The 18,862-nt window shown below is 36.0% G+C and overlaps 1 protein-coding gene across 1 annotated transcript in view; it reads right to left on the reverse strand.

The window, feature by feature from the left end:
• Positions 1-467: 467 nt before the first annotated feature.
• The window catches only part of LOC136986743 (ecdysone-induced protein 74EF-like), a 35,842-nt gene continuing 17,447 nt past the window's right edge, over positions 468-18,862 (reverse strand). Inside the window, exons 5-11 of the mRNA XM_067284347.1 lie at positions 10,100-10,303; positions 7,752-7,856; positions 7,203-7,316; positions 2,157-2,480; positions 1,807-1,866; positions 1,496-1,688; positions 468-865 (exon numbers count right to left, since the gene is read on the reverse strand). Coding sequence (XP_067140448.1) covers positions 739-865; positions 1,496-1,688; positions 1,807-1,866; positions 2,157-2,480; positions 7,203-7,316; positions 7,752-7,856; positions 10,100-10,303 — 1,127 coding nt within the window. The 3' untranslated portion in view covers positions 468-738. The remainder of the gene's footprint in view (positions 866-1,495; positions 1,689-1,806; positions 1,867-2,156; positions 2,481-7,202; positions 7,317-7,751; positions 7,857-10,099; positions 10,304-18,862) is intronic.

Below are 18,862 nucleotides of genomic sequence, written 5' to 3' on the forward strand. Positions count from 1 at the left end.
TCCACTTGACTTGGTTAGTTTTAACTAAACACTGATACGTGTAAAACGTAGAGCCGTAAGGGCCGAAATGACCCGCTCACAGGCATCTGGCACGTGGACTGTTAAGAGGTAACGAGGAACCATAACGGACACTCGTTTAACCGGCTACTATAAACTATCGAATGAGCAATCGTGATTATTTAAAAAAAAAAAGGCGCCGCGAAAAAATCAAAGACGTCACAAAAAATTCTGGTGGTTTAAAACCTAAAACAACGGTAGAAATTGTGACCACGTTCGGAATTACATAAGATGGATAAGTTAAAATTTTTTTTTAAATGGAGCCAAGTTGATATTCGCCAAAGTAAATTGGCATCACATGGAAAAACACGATTTATGATAAGTGATATATATATGTGTGTGTATATATATATATATATTATATATATATATAAATATATATACTGTATATAACAAGGCCAATGAGATACTTTTCAGCAGGCTGACTTGAAGGTAAGGTAAGACGTTTTTAGGAATAGGTGAAAATTTTTCCCTCTTTTTTTTTTATTATTTAACTCACTCTCGCTCCCTCATATATATAATAAATAAAACGATTTTGTCGTTATAATCTTGTTCGTTCATAAACATGAAACGGTTGTCAGATAAAAACTTTCTGATATATATATGTATATATATATATATAATATTATATATATATATTTATAATATATTTATATAGTATGTATAAAAATAGTGCACAGTTCAATCATGAGCACAATTCACGTTTCCTGAACAATCGATCTCCACTATGTCTTTAGGTACGTCAACAAATTGATACACTAATCTCTGACCATCCACTTTGGCTAAGATTCCTCTTTGATAATAATACCTAAAGTAACGAAAATAAATAGCATTATTATTTACATTATTCATAAATTATCGATATAATATGAAAAATCGTATCTATAATTACGGATAAGTAAAGTTCTTATTGTTAAAGTTTTTGATCGGCTTACGTGCAATAATTAAGTTTTCTCCTAGGAAAAGTCGTATTATGACAAAATTTTTAAGTGCTTTAAACCGAGGAGTAATTTTTCGATATTGACACAACAATAAAATATTCTGGTAGAAATTAATTGAAATACAAATTCAGAGTGAATAATTAACTGCTTGCAGAAGATCCCATTTGCTGATGAATAAATGCAGTCTAATTTAATAATTAAAATCGCTGAAGGAGATAAATTGAATATGTCAAAGTTACTAGCGAATTGTGAGTAATGAATGAATATGATTATTGAGTAAGCTAAATTATCTTCAAAGTATGAAAACTAAATAATTGAGACTGTTGAATGTTTCCAACACTTACATAAACAAATAGAATAAAATTGATTTGAAAAAAATAAATAAATAAATAATATATAATAAGATTTTTTGAAATTGGCTTAAGAATCATTGAAACGTGTGTAAATTTTAAGATATATCCGTAATTATAGATTTTAAAAAATAATATTATTTTTACCTCAATGCTCTTCCCATTGTTTCGTAATTCATATCTGGTTTGTTTTTATGGATTCCCCAAAGACGTGATACAGCTTTCGAGTCGACTAATTTAAAAACACCTTTTTCTCGGTTGGTCCACTTGATATAACGAGGACAATATTCTTTGTCCTGTAGTAATTTTAATAAAAATTCCCATAGAAATGTTGTTGAACCTGAAAAATTGATTTAACTTATTAAATACATTCTTTCTAAGATTTAATTTCTTATAAAATCAATTTATATAATATATATATATATATATATATATATACACACATGCAATTTGCTCACCTTCTCTATTTTTTCTTTTAACAGTCGGTAACGATCCGTCTGCATTTTTTGGTCTTCTTCCTATTAAATAAATTTTCTATGTTAAATATTTTTAAATTAAATAATTCAAAATATACTTTTTTTACCAACAAAAAATTAAGCGGGTGTTAATATAAGAAATTCTAATTATTTTATCCGTTATCTTGTAGTAGCAGATTATACATTGAAAAATCATATTATTTTTATTAAAACGACGAGCGTAAAAGAAGATTTAAATCGCAAACTTCTAGAAAAATATAAGCTTTATGTCTATAAATTTCGGATATTGTGTATCTTATATATATTTTAAACCTAAAATAATCACGGCTTACCTTTCTTCTTCGGCCTAGGTTGGAAGGATAAATCCTCTACAAAACAGGATACATCCTGATCTAAATCTGTTGGACTACTGCAATGAGTGGCTGTTATGACAGATGTGGGAATAGAAATTGGTGAACTGAGACCAGATGAAGTTGGTGAAGTCGGACTAGTCCTCGTTAGTGTGAGAGGATGATGTGTTCTTGTTGCTGCTAGCGCTGCTGCCAAATGGCTACTGGTGTTAACTTGAGGAGAACTACTGGAATGGGGTTTTTCGAGGTAGGATGTGTTCCTATACGATCCCGCCGGCGAATTATATAAATTTGCCATATTGGAATCTACGGTAAAAGAAAAAAAATACAGTATATTACAAATGTAATAACATAATAATTATATAACTTAAATAATATATATTTTTTAAACGTTATATATATTCTCAATAGAAATGTTTTTCGTAATTAAATAAAAGACATAGTTAATGAGATTTAATGTAATTTTCCAATAGAAAGAAAAGAAATACAGTACTGATAACATATAGTAAATATTTTATCCAACAGATGGCAGTCGAGAATTTTAAACTCGTTTAAACGGAGAATCATTTCACAATTATTAACCTTAACCGCAAATTATAAAATTAAACATTTTTAACTTTTTAATATTTAAACTGAAAATTCAATTAAACGCTATAAAAAAAACAATACGCTTTAAAAAATTTATTGAAGTTTCATTAATCACTTAAAATCACCAATACTTTTCTCAGTATATGATTTTTTAAATTCAGTGATGACATCATCATATCGATTAATTTATAAAATCTAATAGTAAACAATAAAAGTAATAATACCACATTCGTGTTCACTTAAACGCTTTTAGTGTTATTTTTGTGCAACAGATGGCACCACCGAAACATATCGAACTATCGATGTAAACATTTTTAGGCATAAATATACGTAAAATTATAACTAAAATAATAGCGGATAATTTTAATTAAAGAAAAACATTATTTGTCATTTTTTTAATTAATGTTATTTAATTATTAATTATTTTTTCGAAATAATTACTCGATTAAAATTATTAAAAATATTTATCGCAATAAGTAAACGTTAAGATAACACATGGTAATATAGTTTTAATTAAAAGTTTACTTGAAATAAAATAATAATAATTACTTCAATTTATCAACACAATACTGTTATACAAGTAATTTTTACGACATTATTTATTGCTAAAATGTAAGAAAAAAAAAAAAAACCATATTATATACGAAGGAAGAAGTTGTCTCCGAAGGATCTAATTATCAAACTTTTGTATTTATTTTCTATTGTGACATTGTAATAAAAGAAAATAGAATTAAAATTAGTTTAGTGCGATTTTCTGCCATCAGATAGCGGCACGATCGAGCGAATATCGGAGTAAAAGGAGCAAGCGCAGAATGCGCTAACGGTAACCTTGAAAGTGTATTGACACCGGAGTATGTGTGGGCACGAGATAGAGGTACAACCGCGTGCGCAGGCGCATATAGCAAACTTTCAGAATCTGATCTTCAATAATGTTACCGTTTATCAGATTATATATCCTCTACAGGAAACCGATAGTGGAATTTTCGGCTTTGACCATCTGTTGTAGGATGATGGAGGATAAGAAAATTAAATATATCGTTAAAATTATAGCTAAGGTCTGATTTTCTATACGTTTGTTTCTAGTAAATCTTCTAAAAGTACCGGAAGTACTGATTGAAATTTAAACCTCTGTGACGTCATCGTACGTAGGTTTCAATTTTAATTAATGAACATTAATACGCTTATTTTTAATCGGTTGCGATTTTTAAGTGATTATTGTTTATATAAACTGGAGATGATGTTATCGCTAACGTTTCCTGTTTTAATTCCAAATATTTCGAGGAAATTTTGTCCTTGACGGTGGGGCTACTTCCTTCCGCGTCTGACGTCACATTATTTCTATATTTACACTAAAATTTCATGTGCCGACTGTCGCACTCGATTTCGAAACTATCCGAATGACAACATTCTATACGCAAATCGATATCGCCCGGCTTTTGTTAAAAAATTCTCCATTCACGGGATAAAAGTGTTATCGACGACGTTTAAAACTGCCAATGCAGACGAGAAAAATACACAAATAAAAAAAGAAAAAATACATAAATTAATTGTGGCGACGAACGCTAGACGGCGCTTTCCGTGTCACGTGAAGGGGTTCAAGCTCTAGGGTCAAGGCTATGCACGCAGTGTCAATGGTCCGGAACAATAGTGGCGCCGCCTATTGGAGCATGCGTGTGTTTCCCATCTACAGGCTTCCAGATCGATTGGGGGAATTTTGAATAATCGAGACGCAAGCTTATCTCGTTCAATTTCTATATAAATTGACTATTTTCTTTGGGATTTAGCGAAAACGTCATTATCGCTTATATAATTCTTTTCCAATATATTCATTGAATTTTAATAATCGACCCTGGGGTATTCTAACGCTAAAAAAAATTATTTTTCCGAGAATAAATGATTCCTAAAGATCTTAGGGCAAAAGTAAATTAAATATTAACTTAACACTTAAAATTTTCGACCTGTATTATTTTCACGGCGAGAAAAAAACAAATCTCTCACGCAATTACACAGCAAATAACACTTTCGATTTTATGAAACTTTCACCCCCGTAGAAAAGCCGAAAACTTGATATTAAATTAATTCTGTATTTTGTGGCACGGCGATAAAATTTCGCAATCTTGTACAAGGTACGATTTATACAGAAATCCCGATTGCCGAAGCTCGTTAACAGAAACGGATATCGCCCATTTCCTGTTGGAGACGGCCGACATTTTGAATTTTCGACTTGCATCGAAAGTAACAGAGCAGAATTATGAGTCCGAAAATGTTTCTGCACTCGATTAAACTATGCCGCTTTTAATAGCGTAAAGCGCCATCCGCGATCAATAAAAGCTGGTGGCGGCGTAGATCAATTTTACCGAAGTAAGGTAACCAACCGAACTGGGTTTCGTCGGGGATAGAATTTTATGCGGAAAGGGAAGGGAAGGAAGATCAATTAATGGCAAATTTCGTAAACGACACGGTCCTATTCTCAAAAGCGAGAATGTTAATTTATTTTTATAAATCGACTGCGACGTCTCGACCACTTAGAGCCACTGTCGGAAGTCAGCGGGGAAACCGGAAGTAACGAGTGGACGAAGCTACTACGAGAGAAGAGGGAGGCGGAGAAGTAAACCAAGCGTGCTGAGGCGATCTGAAACGACTGAATGCTCTTGTCCTATTAATACCATTACGGGCGTTTTCTGCGAAGGTCGAGGACTTTGGCGACGGAGAAACTACTAAACGAGTTCTTAATAAATCGCATTTTATTCCGCTAGCGCTCCCTAATTTAGCGATAGACTAAGTAGCGAATGACGAAAGAAAAGCGAGATAAAACGATCCTTTATTTGTCGTATAAGCATATATTAGATATTTTAACGTTTGCGATAAGAGAAATACAGGAAGACATCCTGGTTTTCGGAATGGTCAAAATAGACATCCTACAAAATTCTGATGTATTTTATCTAGAATTCAATCTCGAATATGTTTGCTAAACACGGCCAGATAAAGAAAATTAACCATCAAATCATTATCTCATTTCGTAACTGTTAAATACGTTTTAATGCTTATTATTTATATATGTAGAAAAGGACTAAAAATATAAAAGTTTAAGTATTAATAAAACGGATAAAACGTAAGAAGCGTATCCATAAATGACTCATCTCTACCTTGGGAAAAAGGAAGGAAAATAGGCGCTTGACGCGCCACGGTGGCAAGCTGCAGAACTAGATTTCAATGCCAGTGAGTTAGTGGTTCAACGACACGTTGACTTTGCCGGCTGCCTGAAGGTCATACACAAGCTTCGCTGCCGTTACTATGGCACTGGAATGAGCCTGCGCCAAATCATTTCCCGTCTCTGAAACATCCTCTTCGTCTTACGTAAAAAAACTAGCTCTTATAACAAAACAATCTAGCTTTTTTAACAAGAGGATTATTAGCCGGCCGGTTTTTTTTTTCTAGCATTCTAAAGAATTAAAAATGGGGAAGATTTCAATGAGAGTGCTCCTTTGAAGAAAAACGGGTCGTAATCTGCGACGAAATCCCGATCACGTGATAAGAGACAGGAAGCCAGCTGAGTCGAATATGGAGGAAGTGAGGGAGGAGGAGACCGATGTCGGAGGGTAATCACACCAGTTCCGTCTTCCTACCTTAGACGAGGAAGTGAATCCACCGCCATGTTTTATCTCTGTCATGTGATCGTCGTCCGCTTTCTCTGTTTACAGACGGCGATAACGTTTGCCTCGATTTTTATATTATTTAAGATACTCGATTTGTCTCAATTAATTTACCAACTAAACGACGTCCCCCGACTATTTCAACTCGAACATTAATGCTCTATTTAAATGCCGCCATAAAAAACAATGTCAAAAATTTAAACCTAAACTTGTTTTATTTATCCAAAACAATCGACTTTAGGAGTGAAATGGATAATCTCTCCTACTTTTCTTTCACCTTGTTCAAACGGAGCCAAATATCCGGTCGGAGTTAGAAAAAACTGGGACAGCGAAAGTTTTGTAACGCATGACCCAGAAACTATTGCGTTTTCCTTTCTCGACCCCGTTCCTATAGTGGATTGGGGCCTCAGAGATCCGGGTTTCTGCTCTTTTGTTGATACGTTTTACTTTAGACGGGACTGATAAGATTCGTTGTTCGTCTGCCCGCTCTTCTCTCACGTGATTCTTTGTTTTATACTAAAGATTTAATTGCGAAACACTTTCCAGCAACTTTTAAAACAGCGGAGATGTCACGTTTAGAAACAGTGGCAGTATTTGCAACCATCTTCTATTTCTCGGTGCCGTATAAATGCGTTTTGAGTATCAATAAAAATTCTATTGGTTTTTAATATGAAACAAAACATCCTAATTTAATTTTTCGTTTAAATCGCGTTTAATTTTTGTGGGGTTGATTCTAAGACAATAACACTATGTATTTAAATGTAAATTATATATGAAGTCGACTTACAGGTGGTAGACGCCCTATTGGAATATTGGGAGTGGAGAGATAACTGACAATAAGCCGGAATTCCATAACTTTGGCTGTTCGGACTGGGAGAATCTGGTGTACGACAGGGTGGACCTAGAAAAAATATAAAAAAACACAAAATCAACTTCATGCGAATAGTGTATGTGTGCAAAAAATGGTCAAGTAATCCAGGTGCTTCTTTTGTTGATTTCAATATTACATCCCCCACCGATGTTCTTAAGTGGGTCAGACTTCCCAAACAACTTCCTCCTTTTAATAGGCCTCTGGGCCAAATATGGAGCATCGAGGTCAGTGGGCCTCCGGACCATCGGTCAACCCCGACTCTTCAAAACTCCCCTGTCGGTTAACGGTACAGGGGAAACAGACAAAGCGGTGAAAGTCGGTTGTCACGTGGTCATAACACCTGTCGCGAATTTGCGTCAAAACACCAAACCGTGGGAAAATGCCCACCGAATGGCCATATATAAACCTTATAAATGATATTGCCCCGAAACTAATACGAGTATTTTATTGCGAACATTTTCTTACCTGGTGTAGGTTGAAGTCTGGATTTAGTGTCATCGTTACTGAGATGACCACTGGTACTGTCAACGTCAGATACTCCGCTGTCAGCAGGACTTGGTGGGAGGGAACCTGGAAAATAAATCGTAAAAATATTCGTATCGTTACTCTAAGTAGGTCAGACATCATAAACACGAAAGATTTTTATATTTGTTGCATATCACAATTTATAACTACTTCGTTTAGCGAGAATCTATAAACTATTAGTTCGACCTAATTTTCTGGGAAGAAATATATATTAAGCGTGTTTGTTCTTTCGGTTTTACTTTTTCCTTTTCTATGGAAGGAGGAAGCCAATCAACCCACCAACGCAGCAGCCAACAAAACTATCCGATTGGGTTCGTTTACGGATTTAAATCATTATTATTTCCACATCTAAATTAACGGATTGGCATCCTGTTATTCCGGACGAAAAGGGGTAAAGATCGAAAACATCTGGTCAGAAAGCGAAAAAAAAACCTCCAAAAGAAAATCCCCTATAACAAAGGAAAACATATTCAGTTATCGAACAAAGATGTCGATGACGTCATTTCCGTTTCCATTTCATTTGGCCGCACGAGACAGGAAATCGACCCGGATCACGTGGTTCCTCACTCCATTCAGATATGACGTCAGCGGAGGGTCGACCGTTATCTTCGTCCCGAACCGACCCGGGACCCGTCGGGGAGTTCGGATGTACGAGAAAAAAAAAGAACGATAGGGGGAAGCCGACGATCGAACTTATCGGTCTAAGGTTAAACAGGAAGTAGAGGCGGTTTAACGAGCTGGCGACGTCTCCTATTTCCGGTACCGGTAGTGGAACGACCTCTAGAGATAAATAAATAATTGGGTCTGTCGGATCGATTCGTTTCCGTCCCCCGACTGTCTATACATAGCCCGCGTGCCCAGACGAATACGCCCGCACCCGGAACGCGATATGTTCGATCGGAGAGAGACTCGGCCACCTTGGAACTTCACGCGCCAATCTAGCCCACCGACTTATCTAATTTGCTCTTCTCTCTACCGTACAATAATCGAAAACTTTCGTCCTTCCCGGAAACCCCGCCGTTCTCGCAACCCACTAAAGGCTTATTGTCTTTAATCGGCTAATTTAAAACATATTAAGAATAAATGTGTCAGCTCTAGCGATTCGAAAACCATCAGAAACGAGGCATTTTCTGCTCGGTGAGTATGGTTACTGACCGAGTAGCACCTAATTGTCAGAGCGTGTTACGAAAGCCTGGACGTGCGCATCGGCGGATAACATACTTTCTCTCGTCCTTACTCTTTACCTTCCGCCATTAAATTCTTAATATATTAAATATGCCGGTAATAATAGAAACGAGACCGTCGGGCCGAATGGCAGACAAACCCAGACGTTAATTATCCTCAATTAACGTCTCGAAAAATTATTTATTTTCGGAAGAGTTTTACATTTGTGTTGACGATCGATTTTTAAGGCCGATCGGAGCCGACGGTCGAGGTTACCGCTTTTCCGTTCGGGTTGATGAAGGTGTCGAGTCCGCCATTGGCCTTCGTGCCAGCAGCCCATACAGCTACACGGAGCCGTCCGCCGTTTCAAGGATAAAAGGATATTGCCCCTTCACGGCACAGGCGCCGATCACGTGACTAGAGCGGAGCTCGGCAGCTGGGGGAGCGTACCATTAACTCCGCTCCGCGGGGTGATGAACAGCCGTCGGAGAGGGGCACCGTCTAGTCTGCCAAGTAAAAATCTACCTGTTCTTCCGTCTGATTTCCATCGACGCTCTTTTTTCCACGTTGCAATTTATACACAATTCGCCTATGGCCGCTCTAAGGTCGCGTGACACTCGCTGTTTATAAATATAGTATATATTCGTCTACCAATTACTAGAAATGAAACTTAGCATTATAAAGAAGGGCGCTTCTCGGAGATTCGGCTTATGGAAGCAATCCAGGAAAATAAAAAATACTACATATTTTCCGGGACATTAAAGTTTTTCGTTATAATAAAAGTCTTGGCAATGAAGACGTGTAAACACAGAAACAGTTAAACACCCGAAAATAACGTTAATAAGTTAGCGGAAGAAAATTAAATTCCCCCGAGATACCTTACATTAGAATACAAATTTTCGGCAGGGAGCATTTCGGCTTCCTTACATGCCGGAGATGCTGTGAAAGTGGACACACGCGGATGTCAAAAAAGAACCCATATGTATTATAAAGTATTACTAATAATAACGATGACGAATATATATATACGTATGTATATGTATATGTGTGTGTGGATATAATAACAATAAATAGAATTTCATTCCGTTAATGGCGACAATACTAATTATGGTAATGAAACTCACCTGTGGCATTGACACACGACGCCATGGCATTACATAAACTGTTCAAGTGGCAAGGGACGTGAGCGGGCGCTTGTTGCAATATGTTCTGCAATAAAGTCTTGGTTTCTGGAATGGGGCTAGGAGATTCCATATGTAATAAACCCTCGCCCGATAAGCTTTCACCCGTTTGGCCTTCGTGTTGCCTTACATCGCTATAGGTATTCACTGTAATGAAATATACATATACATAAGTTATATATTAAATTACTAATACTAATAATTGTAATGACTAATCTGTATCGGAATTTTAATAAATCTGACAACACAGAGATTTATTTCGGGATAATAATAATAGAATAACAAATCCAGGACCGAATAATACATTCTAATTATAAAAGAAACATTTTAATAAAAAGCTCCATTATTACATATCTCATTACCATTATTTTTTCCACTCGTTTAGCTACGTTTTCGTTTTAATCTGTTTCCTCACATATCAATATTTGATAAGCAATTGTTAATTATTTTTCGGCATTTCAGCTACGTGGAAACTCGCGATATAGAATGACTGTATTTAATTTCCTATAGAATTATTTGAGTGACAAACAATTTTTTTTCATTTATTATTCAGTAGTTTTATTAAAATATTAAAAATTTAATTAAAATTAATAATATAGGTTTGTTATTATTTCCAATATAAATTTTATCAGTGATTGTTTTTTGTTTTACTCTATTTTTATCTTAAAGTTACACATGAAATTTCATTACACTTTATTAAAAGATTTTAAATTTTTCTACACTTATCTCTTCGAGACGACACTTAAAAAGATTATGAACATAAATATAATTAGTTAGATTCTAAAGTTAATTCACACTACCAAATATAAACAAACATTGGAACCGAAATTTAGCATTTAAATTCAAGGGCGAGTCTGAAATCCATTCATCAACGTTTAATATCTCGAAAGTAACGATTAAAATAAATTTAATCGATGGCATTCCTATAATCCCTCAAACCAGATTCTTCAACTTCCTTATGGAAGAATTAAAAACTGAAAAAGGTCCGTCCACTCGCTGATTATCACTTTTAAGCCTTAAAACAGAGCTCAGGAACAACTTAAAGATCTAAAACAAATTCGATTTTAATCATTTAACGTTAATTTTTCATTCTTAAACTTCGAGATGAATAAAATTAAATCGTCTTTCATTGATGTAATTGTACCAAAATGCAACCGCTTACGTACAAAATACATTTACGAAGAAAGATAGATTTTATTGGAGGTGATCCAAAATTTAACGAGTAGGATATTGTCATTCATTTATTCTGCAAAATAAGGAAAAAATATTTGTTTACCAGAAACAAAAATCCGTACTAAATAAAAATTTATTCACGTTGTGTAATCAATAGAAGGTTACGCATGAAAGTAAGAAAAATGGATTCTTCCTCGTTGTAATAGTAATACCTAGTCCGTACCAACCCCTTTCGTCCCTGACCTATTTTTAAAATTACAATCTACAGGAAACGGAGTTTACACTATCCACGGTCAAGGTTTCATTCTGGTATTATTGTTGTTACTCGTTCAATTTCGAGTTCTTTATTCCTGTCAGCTGTGAAAGACAAGTTGTGTCGGTTATTTTAAAAATGTACACTTGGCTAAACGTAGCCGAGAATTCGCGTTATTTTGGATACCATATAACGTGACGTAATACAAGCGCATTCGGATAAAATGGATAAGAAAAGCGTGGAAATTTAAACAACGGTAATTTTTAATTGGCTAAAACATTGGAGGAAAACTTTCTACGAAACTAAACTATATTTAGATCGGTAACTTGCGTCGAGTTTATCAAACGAGACAGTAATTTTAGCTCCAGGCATTTTATACCGTGTCGGAGGGGGAAAAAAGAAAATTAAATGGCCGCAAAGTTCCAAAAATGAAAATATGTTAATTAGATATTTGATAAAACGATTAAAATTTCAAAAATTAATGGGAATTCCGAGTTTTTGCCGCCATCTCCGACCGACCGACCGACAGACGTAGAACGAAATCGATTCTTTTTAGCCAGAAAGGGAATTTTACTATCGAGTTGCGCAACAGCTAGTAACTATTTGCGTCACGGTATAGAAAAAGGCGTTCGTAAACAACCCGCAGCAAAGTAAAATCGTCAGCCAAATAGAATGGTTAAGTATTAACACGACGCAAAAAGCAAAATAAAAAAAAATGGCGCCGCGCATCGGCGCAAATAACCGTCACCTTGACAACGACGAAACCGGAAAGAGGTGAACGTCCGACCGCCTTGACACTCACCCGTTCAAGGTTAGCCGGCAGACAACGAGCATGCGCCAAGTCGACGAGGCGCGTGCAATCTTCAATCCCAGTCGCGCCATTTTTAAAAATTTCTATAATTCAAAATTCGAAGCGTCACAAATAAAATAAATAAAATAAAATAGAAATGGCTAACGAGTCCGATCGAAAAGAAAATTCGAGTCTTTTCGGGTTAGGTGGAAGCACAGAAAGGCTGCAGTTACGGCAACGAAAGTATACAAAATCCGACCAATTTATGTCGCGATCGATATTACGCACTCCCTTAACCCCAATTCGACACGCAGGCGCCACGGGTGCAGAAAATCTGGGGCGTGTTTGCCTTGGGAGATTTATTTTTCGCGCTCCGTCCTATTCTAAAATAATTCGGGTTTCTGCGCTTCATAACCGTGTCACGGTTTGTCGGCAACGAATCCGTTCGCTCGTCTCTTCTCCGGGGATGTAGAACGCACCAGTCGATCGCGTCATCCCTCACCGGAACCGGAAATGGGTCGGGTCAAGCGTCGCTAGTACTCGCGGGATGGAAAGTGAAACGACGTTCCACTGACCTCGATTCGTGCTACGGCCAAGCCGCACCGAATAAGTTTTCGGTCTCCGCTGTTATACAGGTGTTTGAAAAAAGAGGAGGGGACTGTCCTCTTTTCCTTTACAAATGTGTAACGAGTGAGTTTGATCTAAATAAACAGCCTTTTCGATATTTAATGCCAAAGTTCAGTCTAACCTACTTACTGGATCTTCTTTCCTGGAATTTTTTTTTCAAATTAAATAAATATTATATAAACGATCGTCGTGTGCTCGATGTTGCAACGCTTTCTCGCACTTGACATCATTTTCAAAATAACTTTTACCAATTCTTGCCGTGTCGCAAAATCATAGAGCTTTTTTCTTTCCGGAATATAAAATATCTTAAACCAGAAAAGCCTTATTTGAGAACTTCAGAAAGATCTATTTTTATTTATTTGTTCATCGTATAAGAATCGTGTTCTAAAATACGTTTTAAATTTCGTCACTTCGAATTGTTTTACTGATTTAATTAGAAAATTAAGCCAGTAAACTAATTTGTTGTCGAAATTTTTGTTACACACGCATCTAAATAGGCAAAATAATTTCGACTTCAACGTTTTCTATGGTCTAAAAGTAACGGAAGAAGAAGACAATACAAGTAGTATAACACCGTGTTTAATTCATTTCGGTAAAAATTAATCGGCATAAATATAGAACAGGTTAATTCAGAATTTGAATTCGATTTTATAATCTATCTTACGCAATAGAAAGATAATAAAAGTTAAGCCAACGTTTTAAACAATGGGAGAAAGGCCATTCATTGCAAATATATGTAAGAACTCGCACTTCCTTGTTGACGAAGGTAACGAAAATCGATATTTTTTTTCCTAACAAAAGAGGAAAACGACAACTTTAATAAATCTATTCTCTCCTAGAAACAATTGTTGTTATTGTGGATTTGACTATATCAATCGACGTTTTGCGGATTTGATTGTCGCCGCTCTACAACGGTAATTCCCTTCTGGTCTAACTGCATTTGAGTAAAAAAATTCTACGGCGGCAATCGAAACGTTTGTTATAGATGTAGTTTCACCCACAACCCGGTGTCATTGACATCGGCCATGGCCCAATGGTGAGCGATCAATAAGTCTGTGCAGAGTCGGCGCCACGTGGGCATTGATTGATCCCGGCAAGAAACACTGACCTTCGCCGGAAATGATGTAATCTTTCCCCGATACGCCACCTTTCGGATTTTTTTTTTAATGAGACGAAATTGTTAACCCGCTGGATGTGGCAGAAGCTCAACGAATGCGGATCCGTCCCCTCCTACACCATGCCAAACTCGGTTAGTTTCAAAACACCGCCGAATGCAAATAATTCTGGCGAGAAACGCTAATATATTCTTTTGAAAGTTATAAATAGATTTAGTCTACCAAATTGATCGCTAAAGGAGACATATCGGGTCGAGTCAGCCGGTAACAAAAGCACAGCAGAAAAGAAGGAAGTGTTTCTAAAACTGATTAAAAAAAGCGATAATTAAAGATGTTTTAGTTCCGCTTAACAACTGAATGACGTCACAAAACCGAACTAAATTCGATAAGACGTATCCGCGGCTTCAAGGCCAACAGGAAACGGCCAGAGGTCTTCCACTTCCGGTTTCGGAAATGCGATCTTGAACCGAGTCCAAAAGGACAGGCAAGTTAGCTAAAATTTCCTCTCTCCGTGTGTAGAGGTGCGACCTTGACACTGACTTTACATCCAGTCTTCCTCTCGAAAGCTGCAACTGGTTACTCGTAAAATATTTACCAGATATCCGGTCGGGATAAAAGCGTACTTAAATACAGTGCGTAACGAAAGCGAACCATGGGTTTTCCTAATGGAACCGACCAGAAATGTTAGTCCAGACTATGATCCATTGGGCAGTGTATATATATATAGGTCAATGGGTCAGTTTAGTCAACAAAATCATCGATACGAAATAGTGACAACTGTACTTCGCTCGTCAATCCCATGTGTTTATCTCTCCTCGGTAGTAAACAATTGGCAAAAGTACGATGACGTCACCAGGTGCTAATTTCGAATACCCCATTTAGATTCACCGATAAAATTATCACCAGAAGAAGTACAATAATTATTAATCTGCGATTTTCGCAAACAAGAGATAAATATATTACTTATCTTCTACAATATCCGGAATATTTTTTTTGCCGCCAAACTGTAACCTTTGCTCCATTTCGAAGCATTTAATTTTCGTATTTATTTATGTTTTTTATAACTTGGAATCGAATTTAAAAAATAAAACTTCTAAAAACAAGAACACAGGTGCTTCTCAGAAAATAAAAACTGGACGTTTGCCATCATTCCTATAGGGTAGGTTAACATGACGTCATCCGTTTTATCCGATACGTCCACCAATCTGGTTTAAGTAATTTACGGCAGAGTTTGTTTTTACGGAAATTCGTAAACATTGTGGATTACAGAAGGAAAAAAACTCCGAAGTCGTCATCGATTACTGAACGTTTATCGTGTAACTTTAGAGGTCGAACATATCCGCCGGGTATTAGTCTGTTCTACGATCTTAATATACAAACATATAAAGTTCGACCTTGGAACTACAGCCAAAGCCAACGACCCGATTGAAGGCTGAGGAAGATGGTGGACGATCGATAATATCACCAGATACCTCTTCTAGCAGGAACCTCCACTTAAAGAAACCCCATTTGGATACCCCACAAGTTCACCCGAAACCGGGGCGGGTGCGCTTTGCGCAATTCCAACTTGGAAAAAGAGAATAAGAAAGAAAAAAAAATGAGTACACGGAAGAGAAAAATGTTATGTTTACGAACGCGATATTGTTTGTGGCCCGTCTCTTTTTAAATCCCCAAAGTTACGTAAGCCGAGCATCGAGCATCATCACCGGACTTACTATGTCATTCCACTTTCCATTCAATCGCGTGCCTCGTAAAGCGGGACCTACATAAGTCGACTCTATTGTCGACGCGACCCTTATAACCCGAACAATCCCGAATTAGGTAAAACGGGAGTGATCGATAAATCGCTACCGACGGATTTCTTTTCTTTTTAATATTAGTCCTACTAAATTTGGGACCGACATTCTGTAAATATCTAGTAAGTATGCCATCTAAATGGTAAAACGGGTTAGCGGTACATCTCCACCCCACGAGATGAATCTATTCTCAACTTACACACGTGACGTCGGCTTCCCCCTATTAAACAGGAACTGAATAAGAGCGACAGTAAGGATGTCTCCGTCTTCCTCCCTCGCTCTTCCTGGTCCAACTTCCCCCCCCCAAAAGAAGTAAAAAACGACCGCGACGGCTAGAAAATAATGAACATGCAACTTACGGTATCTGTTTAGTAGAGACTTCTTAAATGTATATTTCTGTTTTGTTGATAATTCCATTTCCACATCTTCGGGCATCTTCTGTGGTGAAAGAGATGGACGTAACACCTCTTTTAGACAGGACAACCGCTTTAAATTGACATAAATCACCCTCGTTTATTACCGATGGAAAGGCTTCCGATCGACCCCTCGGGGGCGATACTTAACGAAGAAAAAACCTCGTGCGAAGAATCGCCACACGGCCACACAGCGTCCTTTCTACACAACTTATCGAAACGGAATGAGGTTGGGAGCGTTTTGTTTCGTTTGGCGGCCCGTGAATCGTTCGAATGGAGGGCGCCCTCCAGTGTCAAGAACGGGAACTTTCTCTTAATAGAAAGTTGCTTTAGTAGGTCGTTGGCTACGGACTGCTTTCGTTCGTTCCTGAAAAAACCCTAGCGATTTCTTTTCATTGTTTTAATATCACGTAATCGCCCATTACGATTTCAAACGTTTAATAAATACTCAACCGCTAAATCTCGTTTTTTATTACGGCAAATACAATATTTATTGTCAATTGAAATTTAATAAACACGAAAACAAAACTTCTATTATCTATACATTAATTAATTAAATACTAAAATAGAAAACCATACATCGATTTTCGGTTCTATATATCACTCACTACATAAAATATTCAGAAAATATTCCTTTTTAACCCGTAAAATCGTGATAATTACGCAACGTAAAATCTACCTGGCTATAATTAGATAATTGATTTTAACCGTAAAAATATTAATACCAAATAAGCTGCAATTATTTAAATACCAAGCCAGAAAATTGTAATTTTTCAAATGATATATCCAAATAAAAGCGAATTCGATTTTGCTTGCGAGTGTTTTCTAACAGCAGACAGCCAATACCCCCAAATAGACACAGAACAATGAACTATTTTACGATGTAAATAACTAACAACGTTATTTTAATCAATTAAAAGATAGGCCCAATATGCATCGCTAATGTTATTCGAGCGAGTTAATGTTTATGTTATTCTAACAGCGTAAATAGGCGCGGAATAAATCATTCCAATTATTCTAATTTGAAATATTTATTAACTTCCACAATCAAAAATATTGTTATAGTCATTTTAGCTGTTACGTATTGATATTGCCAACGTAACTGTATTAGCACTGATCTACTCCCGGTTCTACAACTGAAATTTGGCAACTTTCCCGTTTATATGGGGCACACTAACCTATTTTAACCCTTAATGTCATCACATGGATATAAAACCGCAACAAATTTTCAATCTACTAAACAATTTTTAGATCTGTCACAACTTTCTTTGAATGAAAGGAAAAAAAAAAAAAAAAAAGAACGTTCCTTTCCAAAGTATTTAATCTTTAAAATTAGTGTATAATATCCGGGGTTAATAAATTAATATAATATTAATCTCGTGTCTAGAAAAATAATGATAATTCGATCCAAGAAGCCGTTAAAGTGACGATAAGGTAAGCCAATGTCGTCCTTAATTCGTCCAAATTTACTCTGGCGTGACATCCGGGTATTCGATATTCACCCCAAAATTTGGAATTTTTAGATAAATTCAATTGAAAACTTTTTACTTTCTAATTAATATTTAAACCTTTCGTTATCCATGACCCATTTACAGATACAGATATGCTCCCGGTAGGATTCCTTATAACATAACCTTAATACATACTTTACATGCTATACCACATACAACCAGACCCTATAAGAATATATATATAGGACTTATTATATAAATATTTTATTGCTGCTTCCTTTTGTTTGTTTTTTTTTAATTATAAACGGATTACATTCGGTTTTTATCAATAATGTTAGTAAACGTAGGCTATACAGAATGAATGTTTTCAAAAATGGAAAACGCGAAGATAAAAATAGGTCATGTTATATAAGATCTTTTTTCTATTTTTTACATAGAAAATGTATATAGGTAATTCTTTAGTATAATGATTTTTCAGCAGAGAATGATTTTAGTGAAATTATTTTATAACAATCATCGTTAATGCGGTATTTCCTAGAGATGTGCGAATTTACTTGCTCTTTTGTCTGAGGTAGGAGGAGGGGAATTTTACGATGGCCCCTGGTCTATTCATTTACAATAGCGTGGCCCGGGCATTTAGGACCTTGCTTCACCTAAAGACTTAGGTATGTGGCTCTGTTATTTCGCTTCAGCAGAATATCTTTCATTTTTTTACCATGATATTAAAGTTTACAATTAAACTTTAATGTTGTAGGTATTGGAATTCATTATATGCAACTACAATGCATTGCACGCAATAATTTAAAATTTTGTTGTAAAAACGTTATTCTTTTTATTTATTTTCTGGTTTTCTTTCTGTCCTTATATTCAGTAAAATATCGAGTATTTACACGTATTGTAATATAATTTTGGTGATTATTCATTTATGAATTATAGAAGAAAAGAAAATTACGAGTTACACAAGAAATCTTAATGAATAATCGATGTAAATCTTACCACTCTAGATTAGAACAAAAGCCGTGAAATCATTAGGGAGAAATCAAATTTGCAGCTAATGTTCTGTCGCGAAAAATACGCAACTTGCGATT

This window comes from Centruroides vittatus, unplaced genomic scaffold, assembly GCF_030686945.1.
Source record: "Centruroides vittatus isolate TY-2023 unplaced genomic scaffold, ASM3068694v2 scaffold_1167, whole genome shotgun sequence".
NCBI classification, from domain to species: Eukaryota; Metazoa; Arthropoda; class Arachnida; order Scorpiones; family Buthidae; genus Centruroides; species Centruroides vittatus.